General features: G+C 40.7%; 1 protein-coding gene across 2 annotated transcripts in view; it reads right to left on the minus strand.

The window, feature by feature from the left end:
- Positions 1-14,428, minus strand: part of ATP6V1C1 (ATPase H+ transporting V1 subunit C1) — a 39,780-nt gene that overhangs the window by 12,224 nt on the left and 13,128 nt on the right. For both annotated transcript variants that reach the window (XM_077809894.1, XM_077809893.1), the window contains exons 3-6: positions 12,705-12,772; positions 7,927-8,012; positions 6,133-6,227; positions 779-870 (exon numbers count right to left, since the gene is read on the minus strand). In XM_077809894.1, coding sequence (XP_077666020.1) covers positions 779-870; positions 6,133-6,227; positions 7,927-8,012; positions 12,705-12,772 — 341 coding nt within the window. The remainder of the gene's footprint in view (positions 1-778; positions 871-6,132; positions 6,228-7,926; positions 8,013-12,704; positions 12,773-14,428) is intronic.

The raw sequence follows: 14,428 nt of genomic DNA on the forward strand, positions 1-14,428 counted from the left end.
CCAGCTCACCACTGCTCCTGACCAATCCATATGTGAGGGTTTGCGATAAAAGTTCCTAAGTCAATTACGTGTTTTAAAGTCCCATTTTAAAAAATGACTTTAAAAGGCAAAAGTACAATTGACTATCAGAGAGACTTAGGAGCCCAAATCACTTCTGAAAAATGTATCCTTAGGGCTTGTATATAGCCACTGGGCATACCCTCCCAAAGTACATGCCTCCACACAGGAAACACTATGGTCTGGTTACATTAAGGACCTTTCACACGCAGAGAGGAAGGACAGAATGTTACCCTCAGTTACTTAAAGTTACTCCGATTCCCTATTTTCATTACGTTTTATCTTTACCCATTTAAGACATTGTATCTACATTGCTCAACTAATCTGGGTTTTTGGGGACAAGTCACCTATTACTGGAGGAATATATCAAGTTCAATATTAATTGATTTCTTCAGACAGCAACAATAAAAGGAGAAACTTCCTCAAGAGAAGTTTAGGTAGATACTTAAATTATAAGGAAACCAATAGCAACAGGCTCAGGTAATTAGTAGCATTATTCAAGTAGAATACTGTTTGCGTATAACTATAGTGAAGTAAAAATTACTATTTTAGGCCTGTTCACCCCCGTAAACAAGCTAATTATCATGACACACCAGAATTCTGAAACATAGGCACCTCTAAAAACCTACCAAGCCGAAATATAGTATATTCACATTACCAACACTTTGCAGTTAAACTGCCATTTTTCTGTGCTGCATTAGCAAGGTCTAAGATCACTTACGCATTCTTTCTTTCCAAGTTCTGAAGGTTGCCTTTCAGATTGTTATATGCTGATGCTCTTGATTTTAAGTCATTATCAATCTGGGTTACTCCCTTTAAAACACAAGATTCAAAAATCAAATTGTTCACTTTAAGTCTCATAAAAGGATAAATTTAGCAAACAAATTATTTTTTAAATTGTCTCTAAGAAAAAGTTAGAGATTTCATTATTTGTAAGCAGAAATTTGACAAAATTGGAAAAACAAAGCACTGAACAAGTTGTATTGCTACACAATTCTAAAACTGGGAACACATTGCAATCATCTCTAAGGAAATCCAGTGAGTAATGTAGACTGGAACTTGCCATTTATGAACCACAAGTTCTATGCTGACATGCGGTTTTTGTTTTCAGAAGTGTCATGAAGTGATGCACACTTCACTCACCTCCCCCTTACCAAATAATATTTCATCTGTATTTTCATGTCAACTATCTTTACAAGATATTTAATTTATTCCAGAAACTTTCAGAGACCCCACAATCGAAATTGTTCATCCATTTTGCTTTGTGCTCTATAGTGCATTACATGTCCAAAAAACACTATACAAAATATAGTTGCAGAAACAGTTTACCACAACTCTTCTGCCATAAAACACTCTCATCCATTTAAGTGGAACTGACCAACTGCCAGTAGTGAACAGACTATTTTCTAATGCATGATCTTCACTTGTATCATAAAAATAAAAGTGAATTGTGACCATATTTTATCCCCTACCCAATATATCTCCATATACTCTTCTGTACACTAATGGGAGTTCAAACATGTTGCTCTGTATTAATATTAGATCCTCCAACTTTAGTTTCCAGACTTCAAAATGAGTACAGATTTTGAATCTTTAAAGCAGGCTCTTTCTTTACTACTACACACTAAGCTATTTACTAAGTACACTTTTAACTTCCTCCCTCTTGACCTTGATTTCTAATCATATTATTATTCCTTCTATCAAGCCATTTCTTGGCCAAAGGATGTCACTGAGGCCAAGAATTTAGTAAAAAGAAAAGGAGTACTTGTGGCACCTTAGAGACTACCCAATTTATTTGAGCATAAGCTTTCGTGAGCTACAGCTCACTTCATCGGAGATCTTCTACACTTTCCACAGTATGCATCCGATGAAGTGAGCTGTAGCTCACGAAAGCTTATGCTCAAATAAATTGGTTAGTTTCTAAGGTGCCACAAGTACTCCTTTTCTTTCTGCGAATACAGACTAACACGGCTGTTACTCTGAAACCAAGAATTTAGTATGATTCAAAAAGGGAATGGATGTTTACATGGATACAGACTTACACTAGTTAACAACAGTATTTTAGGAAGCAATATAGAACTTCATGCTTCAGGGTTTAAGCCAGTCTGTATCAAGAAGAGACATGAATGGGGGCAGATTACACAGATTACACTGCCTATTGCATGGTTTCTTATACCTTCCTCTGAAGTATATGGCACTGGACACTGTCAGACAAGATACTGGACTAGATGCACTGGGTCTAAATCCAGAATGAAAATTCCTATGTTCCAATTCTAAATATTGTCGTGTTTATACTACACCATTTTTTTTTAACTAAGCAGTTCCCTGATTGTATACTTTGAAGGGAAGATGTAGCAAAGTTTGCATCAGAAAGTCACTTGCCAATTCCATTTAGGAAGTTTCAGTCCTGTTTTATATCTTGGCACAACACCAAGCTATCTCTGCTGCAGGTCTGTAGCAGTTTGTTATAACTAAAATGGTGGGGTGGGGGGAGGGCTGTTTCAGCATGTTTTATGAGAGTTTTCTTCATTTAGTAAAGAGTGCCATGAGATATTTTGGCTTGTGCTGAAATTGCACTGGGCCACATCCAATGTAATTATTGCTGGTTAAAAATCAAAGCATTTCAAAATTAAAAATCAGAGCCTGACTTATATTATTAGCTACAGATAATTGGGTATGTCTTAACTCCTTTCTTTCTTTCCTCCAGACTATTTTGCCCCCCTTATTCATTCACTGTTTTGGGTCTGATTATTTCCAATTACATTAGCCTACATGCTAGTTTCAAATATAAGGTATCTTTGGCATTACAGACAGATTCTCTGCCCATCTCAGAGCCATCTTGTTATAAGATTCTATTAAGGATTTACATCTGTAATTAGAAGTCTAGTCTCTTAGAATTGCCTACTTCCTCCATGGCTACTCAAGCCAAGTATAACTTGTACTCCACCTTTAAGATTTAGGGGGTCACTGTGAACCTTTAATGATCTTCGATAAAGAGATGGTAAAACAGATATTCCTTTATCACATGGAATTTAGGAAGGCTCTACATGCTGGCTGCCTGTTAAGCATATTGATTTAAAAATGTTTAGTTATGTTATATTATATATATATATATATATACACACACACACACACACACACACACACACACACACACACACTAAAAGGACTTAGTACAGTGTACCTCTCTGGTCTTATAATTAAACCTAAAACCCACCTCTACTGCTTCTATCTCAAGTATCTAGGTACATATACATTACACAATAATATATGAATGCCTTATTAATAGACAAGAGCAGCAAAGAGTCCTATGGCACCTTATAGACTATCAAATGTACTGGAGCATAAGCTTTCATGGGTGAATACCCAGTTCGTCGGATACATGTCAGATCCAGACTAACACACCTACCCTTCTGATTATTAATAGGTAGTGCCTTTATTTGGGCCTACATTGTTGTCAGAGTGTTTTTCAGTGTTTTTTACCATGACTGCTTCCAAGGTTAGGTTTTTTAGTTACTGGCAACAGGTGTCCCAGACCCAGTCCCAGCTCCCAGGATTATGTCTGGGGGGGACTCAGCTCAGAACCTTTTCCTCCCTATGTGCCAGAGAACACGGGAGCTTGTAGCCAGCTTCAGTTGCTTATCTTACTGGCTCCCCAGGCCTCAGCAGCTGAACTGGTCTTCAGGTTGCCTAGTTTGCCAGCCTACACTTCTGTTTCCTTTGCTCCCTGGCTGCGGGTTGGACTTAGGCTCTTTCTCAAGTCCCTGCTCCATGACTCCAGGGAACAGTGAAGGGAACATGCACTGTGATGAAATTAACTCCCCCTTGTGGGGAAAGCATCAGAGTTTTTTTAGGACAATAATATGGAAGACGAGAACCACCAGAGTTATATTTAATGCAAAAGGTATTTTGGAAGTGATCTAAAAACCTCATGCTTCAGGGTTTAAGCTAATCTTTAACTATTAGGAATCAGCAAGAAACTTTCATGTGCGGCAGATTATACCACAGCTGCCTACAGTGAGGTTTCATACATCTGGTGTTGGCCATTCTCAGACAGGAGACTGGCTAGATGAACCATGTTGTGATCTAGTATGGCAATTCCTGTGCAGTAAGAGGCAGCTGTAGGCAGGTCCTGGAAGGGTAAGGCAACAGACAGAAACAAGATGTCTGGCCCTGGCTACAACAAAATGGCAAAATTTCATGCCACCTTGAAAATTCCCAGGTATGCACAGTTGCAGAATTGCAAAGTGCATGGAGCCTGGATTGAGATCAATGTGGCTGGTCACCCCTCAGGACTATTGTTTCAGGTTCTCTACAGACTCAAACAGATGACACTATCAGTTTACACTGTTCATTTCAGGTTCTCCGCAACTCTCAATGGCTAGAAACAGGTGGCTTTAAAAAATAAAAATAATCAAAAGTAAGGTTCTGGTGCACAGTTTTGTGGCAGGTGGGCAAGAGCTTTAGCAACTTCCAAGGCTGGGAGGGAGCGGGGAGAGAAATCACAGAGTACACTATCCTGCTTATGTTTGAGCTATTTTTGAAATGCAATTAAATTACACTTACGTTTGTGTAGTTCTCTAAGTGATTTCCATCCTCTACCTCTGGACAGATAAATTACTATAACTATGATTGTTTCTGTAGCTAATTTCCACTGCAGGACCAATAATGAGAGAAGATATAGTGGCAAAATCTTCTGTTACTTGTCCAAGTACTCCATACTCTCTTACTTATTAAACAAAACCAGATTTCAGAGACTGTTTATTTCCTCAAGTATCAGCTCAATAAGACTTTCACAAATCTACCAGTGAAGTTACTGTAAAACTTTTTCCAGAGTTTAAATTCTAGGAGTGGATGAACATTTTACAACTGATCAATTGCCAAAAACAAATCTCTTCATTTTTTCTGCTTTCTTCAAGATTACAAAGAACTCATGACCTTACATAGTTTCACATTTTAACACAAACACATTTCACATAAGAAATATTAAGGTCATGCAGTTTTTATCAAAGCCAGAAGTCAGCCTTCATACTTCCAGTAGGACTAAAGTACTGCAGACACAAAATATATGAAAGTTTAATTACCAAGCCTAGGAACATGATTATTGATAAAGAGGTGATCTTAAGCTATTTATCTAATTTAAGAAATGACAGTTACTACAGCTTGAATTTAGTCCTCCATAACACTGCATCAAACTAAGTGTCAGTTACAGTCTGGATCAGCTACATGGTGTATACTGGTATAACAAACTTAGCAAGAAGTTCAAACCAGAGGATGCAATCTGTAAACAGCTGGGGCATGCACCCTAATTGCAGAGCACATGTCAGCATTCTAGCACTGATCCTTTCTTTTACCTGCAACCTACTTCCATGATTCTCAGTTCTGACCAACTGAACTAAAGAAGAAAAGGAGTACTTGTGGCACCTTAGAGACTAAAATTAATTTGTTAGTCTCTAAGGTGCCACAAGTACTCCTTTTCTTTTTGCGAATACAGACTAACGCGGCTGCTACTCTGAAACCTGAACTAAAGAAGGTACTTCTATGTGCCCTGTGCAGCTGCTTCATGGTTGTCTGGATTTTCTTTTGTGCAAATTCCACCATTAGCCAGTTCAGACACCACACAGGAGAACAGAAACAAACCGTAAAGTACCCTGGAGCTATTAACGCAGTGGAAGAATATACTGAAATCTCTTGTTGCTTTAACACAAGGGGTCATATCTGGCCTGACCTGTGTAATCCCACAGAAATCCATGAGATTATACACGGTGAGAGAACAGATTTTGTTTTAGGAAGAAAAAAAGAGCACAGATACCAAATGAAAGACATAACCAACCTGCCAAACCAGAAGCAAGTTTTGTTTATATATGGTGTTAATATTGAATTTTTTGCTGTAGCCAAATACTACAGTTGTCACAGAACTGGTGATAGGTGGAAAGGAGGTGACCCTTAAGAAAATCTCTCGTTTCGTAAGTAGTTCAGAGTGGAAAAAATTGAGAATCATTGTCAAACTAAGTTCTCGTATCAAGGATGAAAGCAACACAATATATATGTAGTTTGAATTACATGTCATCTTACCTTTGCAATTATTTCTGAAATATTCTTCAGGGACTGTTTGATGGGATACTTGGCCATATCCCACTGGAACCTTATTATATAGGTAACCAAGTCAACTAAAAATGTGAAGGAATGAATGTGTTAAATTTGGTAATAAAGAAAATAGACTTTAATACTTTACTTGTTTGCTATAGTATTGTTTATGATGCCATGGAAGATACTGAGAAAGACTGCAGACTTTCAGATATATTGGCCCTATTACTAAGGCTGTGTTTACACTGCCACTTTCAGCGCTAAAACGTTAGTTGTTCAGGGGTGCGAAAAAGTGACAGAAGTGACAAAAAATTTAGCGCTGAAAAGCACCAGCATGCTCTTGGCAATAAAGCTACCACCCCTCATTTGCGGTGGGTTTTGGTTGTTTTTTTAAAAATCGCCAGGAGAGCTCTCCCCTGGTGATAAAGCGTGACTACACTGCCCACATCACAGCGCTGCCGTGGCCGCGCTGTAATGTGGGCAGTGTAGACATACCCTTAGACTTATGGTATTAGAATTTCTGATGCTAAAAAGTTATAGGTGCATTAATTGAGATTCTTGCCTTCAGATATTGACTGCTGTAGACCCTTAAAATTGAAGAAATATTAACCTGGAGAACATGGCAGTGATATCTCTTGAGAACCAGCAAAGTGATGAAGACAAAAACAGTATGTCTGCCTACCACCTATGACAGGGATGGCCCAACTGCAGCTTGTGAGCCGCATGCAGCTGTTTTACAGTTAAAGTGTGGCTCACTAAGCCCCTCACACCTCCCCCCCATTCTCCAGCTGCCAGACTGGGGCAGGGGGCTTGTGGCTTCTGCCCTGTGGCAGGGTGGTGGGACTTGGGGCTTCTGCCCTGCTGGGGAGGTACCTGCTAGGGCTCCAGAAGGAGCAGGGCTGAGGCCCTTACCCCCGGCAGGCACGCCCGGCTCTCGAACCTTTGAAGATTATTGTGTGTGGCTGGGAGGGTCAGTAAGTTTGGCCACCCCGACCTATGGCATTCAAGTCTTGGATTTGCACAAAGCTGTTTTTTAATTTAAAAGTTAATTTGGCTCTCAGAATAGCAGCTTCATGCATAGGTGCTGGGAGCAGTTTCTATATAGATATGTATGTATCAGATTTCCTTTCTGTTGAGCACTACTTCAGCAGTTATTTTAACTGAATTTTGTATCTGTCTTTAATATCAATACCAGGCAATAGTAAACTCAGTTTGAATTTGCCAGATTACTTGGTGACAGAATGCTGACATGAGGGATCAGTGCTGTGTTCCACCATAGCCAGTCTTCTGTTTCTAAGAGAAAACTAGCTTGATAAAATGCCACTTGACAACTTGGGGGAAGGCAGAGATTCTCAGCTAGCTTATGTGAAGAACTTAGTAAGTAAAATTTGGACACCCTTTTATATGAACATAATTTATTGATGGAGTATTGGATTCTAAACAAAATCTTTAAAAATGTATAAAAAGTAAAGAAAAAAATTGGACTTTAAACTGGTGGAGGTATCAAACCAGAGTACCCAAAAGGAACTCAAGGCTTTTCTTGGAAGTGGACAGTTACCATACAGATCCGTACCTATATTTTCTACCCACAATTGGAGGTATCATCCCCTCCGATATAAGTGACTTATGTAAGACTGGTATTAATGACTTATGCAAGAGACAGATGAAAGCATTTTCATGTTTAAACTAAGTTCTCAGTCTGATTCTTTACATGATCTGTTAAGTCGGTAGGAAAAAAGGCAGAAAATCCTGAAACACTTGAGAATAAAGTTAACACTTTACCTCCATTAGCCAATAGATTTTCCTGAACTTTATCTTTACTGTCTTCCAGAACATCAGCCATGTATTGGGCCACCTTCTTGACCACTCTGGAGAACAAAGATAGAGCAACAAAACATGAACTGCTTTGAGGATGAAGAAAGCACTGCCATCTTATAAGAGAATCTGTTACATTAGTCCACTGAGTCAAAGACAATTTGGCCCAATCTTTTTTAATACTGTTTTCCAAACAGTTTCAGATCAGTTACATCAAACTTAATTTTTAAATTGCGTTCCTGGAAGCCTCACCTTACAGAATTTTTCCATTTGCAGGAAGCCATCTCCCCAACAACTGCAGACATATCTGTTTTGTTTTTAGGCTTTCATAGGTGCTTGTCATTGTGATGTGACTATCTTCCAGAGTTCCACAGTATTTATATTCTATTTATATTCAGTGGGATTTGGGTGCCTGCCTCCCTTAGGATCTTCTGAAAAATCCCAGCCCAGTGAGGTTGGGAGCATGATTATCTCTATTTAATACAAAGAAAACTGAGACACAGACTGATTAAAGCCATGTCTACTATGCTACTGTAACTCCGTAGCATAGATGCAGATACAGTGACAGAAGGGGTTTTTCCGTCGCTATCAGAACTCCACCTTCCTGAGCATAACTATGGCGCTAAGGGTTGTGCCTTTTCACACACCTAAGCACTGTAGATATGCTAACCTAAGCGTTAAGTGTAGACCAAAGTGTTAAGTGAGTTACCAAAGGCACAAAGACAGACCGTGGATGAGCCAGCAAGAGAACCCAAGTCTCCTGAGTAATAGTCCAGTGCCTTAAACACAAGGCCATCCTTCCTGTCTAGGAAAGTAGAATGCTATTTTAACAGTATTTCAACCATTTACATGTACAAACCTAAAAGATTATTTGCTTTGTTTGAAAGCTTTACAACAAAGTTACCTCACCATTAATCATTTCGCTTTCCCTCCCTTTAAGACTATGTCATCAAACTGTTAACTAACAATTTTAGATTTGGATAAGACAATGGTCATCTATATTGAATGCCTTACTATGTCTGTATCAGTAAGACACACACTGGTTTAGCAGGGACACTGTGAACATAATGCTGTGAAAGGAAAAGGAGTTGTGTTTATTTAGCTCTTCATTTTAAAAAGCAGTTATGTTGCCCAGGCTACAGATACTTTCCCCAACACAAACCTCCTCAGACAACAATGAACAAACTCATGTAAGGCTATACCTAGCAATCTGTAAAATAAACTACCACAAGCAACTGACTGCAGATTTGCTAAGGAAAATGTCAGCACCACTACTAGTCGGCCACTTGATTAGCTGAGCTTGAAGGCCTTACTCAAGGAAATTTGTTAGTCTCTAAGGTGTTACAAGTACTCCTCATTCTTTTTGCTGATACAGACTAACACGGCTACCACTCTGAAACCTGTCAAGAACATCTGTTTCTCATGCAGTAACTTTTGAATGTCACGTCTGATCAATTCCAAAATTTCAGGGAATGTTCTAGGCATCAGTGGCCAAAATCCTACTTATTTGGGAGAAAATTGGAAAACCAAAAGGGGACAAGTGGGGAAACATAAGAATGGCCATACAGGGTCAGAGCAAAGGTCCATCTAGCCCAGTATCCTGTCTTCTAACAGTGGCCAATGCCAGATGCCCCAGAGGGAATGAACAAAACAGGTAATCATCATCAAGTGATCCATCCCCTGTTGCCCATTCCCAGTTTCTGGCACATGGAGCTCCTGCCACCTGATTAACACAGTCACAGCTTCAAGCACCTCTACAATTGTCCACAGATCAAGCAGGTTGATGGCATTCATTAATGCCTTCCATCATAACTATAGCCTCTTATATTTCTGCTTATCCTCCCAACAGTTTAACTTGTTGGCACTCTGAATAACTCATCTTCTAGACAGAAAGAATAATGCTGAATAATGTCGGTGCCAGGGGCAGAGGCATGGTGCCTGAGGAGAAGCTTGGTGTTGAGTCCCCTACTGGTACACTCAGTGCCGTGGAGGAGGCATTCTTTGTGCCTCAACTCCATCTCCTTCGCACGGACCTCGGTGGTGCCAGAGGTGCCCGGAGCACCATAGCTGCTCACCCAAGCATATATTGGTATCAGGGGCAGCGACCTGGAAGGAGACCGCCTCTGTTTTCGAAGTGTTCTCTATGAAGAAATCTGACCCCTCTTTTTTCATTTTTCAGAGGGTATGTCTCCTTTCCCATTTGGAGGAGTGCCCAGAGAGGCAGTCTGCTTGTTCGACTCTGGTTGGAGGGATTTCTCCATTAAAATAATTTTTAGCCGGAGATCCCTGTCACATGGGGCTCTGGCTTTCAAATTGCTGCAGTGGGGGCATTTTTGGGGGATATGCCCCTCACCCAGGCAGCGTACATGCAACGAGCATAAGGAGCCGCAGCATTTGAAGCCTGAAGAACCAGGCATCTTAGCAGGTAACCATCCCCTGAGGGGAGGTAGCTAACAAAAGAAAACTTTTCTTTTTTTTTTTCCCAATAAACTAAAACTAACTTTCTATCTAACTATCTAATTAACTATTTTTCTAATGGTTTTAGAGAAGACTGCTAACACTGCCCCAGAGCTCCATCTTCAGCCGAGGACATTTGAGAAAGAACTGGAGGGCTCAGATCATGCACATGTTACATGCAACACCAACAGCACGTGCAAGAAGGCTACTGGGCACATGCAACCAGTGTGGACACTGCTACTGTAAATCCCCGATCAACAGCGCCGGGACACACCGACACCTGAAGTGGAGCACCCACAGGAACAGCACTAGAAGAAGAATTATAGCATTAAATGGAAAGATCCTCTAATCTCTTCCTTTTCTTCCCCACCTAAAGAAAGACCAAACCCTTGCCCTTGAAGATAATGAGTCTTTTTTGGAATTGGTAAACTCCATACCAGACAACCCTGTAGAACAGCAAAGATGCATTCTGTTGAAACAATGGCCCTACAGCAAAATTAATTTCTTTGTAATCCTATATACTTTACCTCAGAGTTAGCTAAGAAGGTATTAACTACTCCTGGGGGAATTCTGCGCCACTGTGTGCCTGAAGAAACATCTCCCCCGGCCCTGCAGAATCCCTTTGCCTCCCCACGCTAGTGCTCACTCACCCCTCCCCAGCAGCCTGGAACCATCTGTTAGGGCACCTGGAGCAGCTGTGGGAGAGAAGTCACCGCACGGGGGGGGAGGGGGGAGGAGAGGGCAGGGGGAAGGAGAGACAGAATTCCCTCTACCCTGCATGGAGCAGCCAGGGCTGGGTCAGATCAACCCCCAGAAACCTTTCCCCCCGCTGCAGGAAGCTCTGCACAGCAGAGGGGGTGTCTGGGTGCAGAGGGTAAGACTCAGCATAGGGGAGCAGGGGTCCAGATGCACTGGTGTCAGGTGGATGGGAGAGCAGCTCCCCATACAGTGACCCCTTCCCCCACTTCCTGGCCCCATCGCACCTCGGCCATTGGGGGAGGGGTCACTGTATGGGAAGCTGCTCCCCCTGTCCACCCGACCCCTGTGCATCTGGACCCCCACCCACACCAAAAACCCCTTTCCCCACTGAGAAGTTTTGTTGTATCTGCGTTACTGAAATATGTTGTGAGGTTGGGAACACCCACAACCAGCCTTTCAGCTGCAAAAATGGAGGAGCTAGACATGCTGATGGCCCATTAAAGGGAATCCACGCTCCCAAGGACTATCCCAAGAACTGTATACAACGGAGACTTCTCAGGAATAGCATGTAGACAACGGAGACTGCTTGACCCATGTCATAACAAAGGATCTTTCCAGCAAGGTGGAAGAAGCTTTGAAAGGAGGAGAAGTGATATCATCACTTGGCCTCATGCTCCCCACAATTCACCACCTGGAAACATGTTTGGTGGACAAAGACTTTGAACTGCGGAAGTAGTCCTGGGCTGGAGGAGAATTCCAGCCTATGTACTGAAGATCTGTAACCTGCTTACACTATCAGGGTGAGACACCACTTGATTCAAATCTTGTTTAATTTATAGAACTTACATTGTGCACTTATTTTAATTTTCTTTGGTAACCATCTCTATCCTTTATTCCTACCACTTATAACTTCCCGTAGTTAATAAACCTGTTTCATATTTTACCTAAAACAGCGTATTGTGCTTGAAGTGCTGGGGAAACCTCTGCTCAGTGTATAAAAGCTAGTTCAGGTCCTCTCCACATTGGGCAATAAACTTACACTGGTCAGGCTTCTGACCAGGGCAGGACGGTACATCCCTGGGGTCCTAGGCTGGGGAGCTGGGGGAATTGGCTGGAGTCTCTCTACTGTTAGTTCATGAGTGGCTAGGAGAAGCATTTATGTAACTCAGCTGGATGTGTCCCTGCCTGTGGATGTCACACAGACAGTATCTGGAGAGGTTTGTAGCTTGTCATAGTATAACAGTGTGAGAGGGAGCCCAGGTTGGTGAGCCAGTGGGCTCAGCAGTATTCCAATTCCAGTTGCACCCCAGGAAAGCCCGTCATACTCACCATCACTTCCTGTGATTCTTAAGCCAAGATCTGAACACATTTCTCCTGAATCTGGCAGCACACAGCACTTTTTTTTTTTTTTAAATTAATGAAGGTAACCTTAAACCTGTTTAGATCTCTCTTTTTATAAAAAGTATGCGTACTACTAAACAATAGGTCAATCTGCTGAAAGGTTGACTATGGAGTTTGACATTGTGAAGGTTGACATGAGCCTGAGCAACATCAATTATACAATATATACATATATATAGTTATATTACCCCTCCACAAATGCGTCCAACTTAGCCAATTCATCTGACAAACCAACTAAAATATCCAGTGTGCCAACCTAGAAGAGAAAAAATAATTAAAGTTTATTAATGGATTTTAGGTTCAAGTCAAGTCTTAGAGACCAAGAACTTAACAAAAAAAGCTTTACACATTCCATACAAACCCAGACCTTAAGGATTCAAAGCAGTACAAGATGTCTGAATTTGATAATTACCACGGACTTTAATAGGAGTCACACAAATCAAACTTTAAACATTAATTGCTTCCTGAAACTGTCTTAGACTTGACTTAATGTAGCTTGCTACAACAGCGCTTTCTGCACTATACCCATTCAAAATCCTTTGATACTGTCCATCGATACTGAAAAGTCAATTGTGATTTGCTGCAGTCTTTTTGAGTTCTGTATGTAGAAATTGCCAGTGGCTAGTTCCAGATGCTCCAATGGAAGTTATAAGAACACTGAAGTAGGCAGATGTGGGATAATTTGCCACCCATATTAGGTCTCACTCTTATCTAATAATTAGAGATTGGTTTAAGCCCTGAAACATGAGATTTAACATCCCTTCCAAGATTTGTTGCTATTAATAACAACAACTCTGGAAACTCATTATTCATATAAGTGTCCAAAGTACAGTAATGAAGTGTAGTTTTTTAGCATTGGTTCTTACTTTTGCCACCCTCCAAAAAGCAGTCATCTTCCTTTCCTTTTTATATATAAGATATTTGCAGCTACTTTTGCACATTTACTTTCAGGAGACTAAAACGTAACCATTTTAGATTCAAATATTGTGTAATAAAGTGTGGATTATATGAAATATTTTGGGTGCTAGTTATTTGATGTTTAAGTCACAGGAAGGTCTTGGAACCTCATATGGTTAGACTTCCTCAAATATACAGACAAAAATTGAAGGGTTTTTTTTTTGGGGTGGGGGGAGAGGACATGTAAAATAAGAGCTCAGAAAAATCTCTTGACATGTGCTGGTACATGTTGTTCACATAAAGAAACAAATGTTTTACAAAGAACAAGCACTAAGTCTACGAACTTTAAAAGCCACATTTAAATGCCTTGATTATGTTACACTGAAAATTAAATAAAGGTGCGTTACAAACCTTTATGTAGACACAATCGTTAACCTAAGCTGTTGAAGACTCCAAATCTAACAGATTTCTGTTCTATGCACTCACATGTACATAAAAATGTGCCTCAGGTTGCAATTTTGAATACAATCCCTGTGCCCTTTTCTTGCCTTGAGGGCTAGGGAGGGAAAGAGGATGTTTCACATTCTAATCCCTGGTAGTGGCCTACTTACAGGTTCATATACAGCCAAAAATCCTAAAGTGAATGATTTATGAGATTTTGGTCTCAACAGGGAGAAATCTCAAGAACATCTTGTGATATTTTGATGCCATCCAAACCTTAACCTAAGCTCCCTCTGCACCTGAATACAGCCTCTTTGTCCACACAATGTTTAGGCTGGAAGAACACAACTTTTGGCCATAAAGCGTACACAGGAATTAGAAAGGTTAGACACAAGCACAGCACAAAACAGTCTTGACTCCATGAGGAAAGAGTCTTACTTCAGCAAGATCAGAGATAAAGGAAAAAAGGGAAGAAATACCCGCTTAGGTCCCCAATGAGGGGTACAACAGTAAAACCCACAGGGAGCTGTCCTTGGTAAGTATTGGCCTCACCCCTGCAGACAGACAATTATTT

The sequence above is a fragment of the Eretmochelys imbricata genome, chromosome 2, assembly GCF_965152235.1.
Source record: "Eretmochelys imbricata isolate rEreImb1 chromosome 2, rEreImb1.hap1, whole genome shotgun sequence".
NCBI lineage: Eukaryota > Metazoa > Chordata > Testudines > Cheloniidae > Eretmochelys > Eretmochelys imbricata.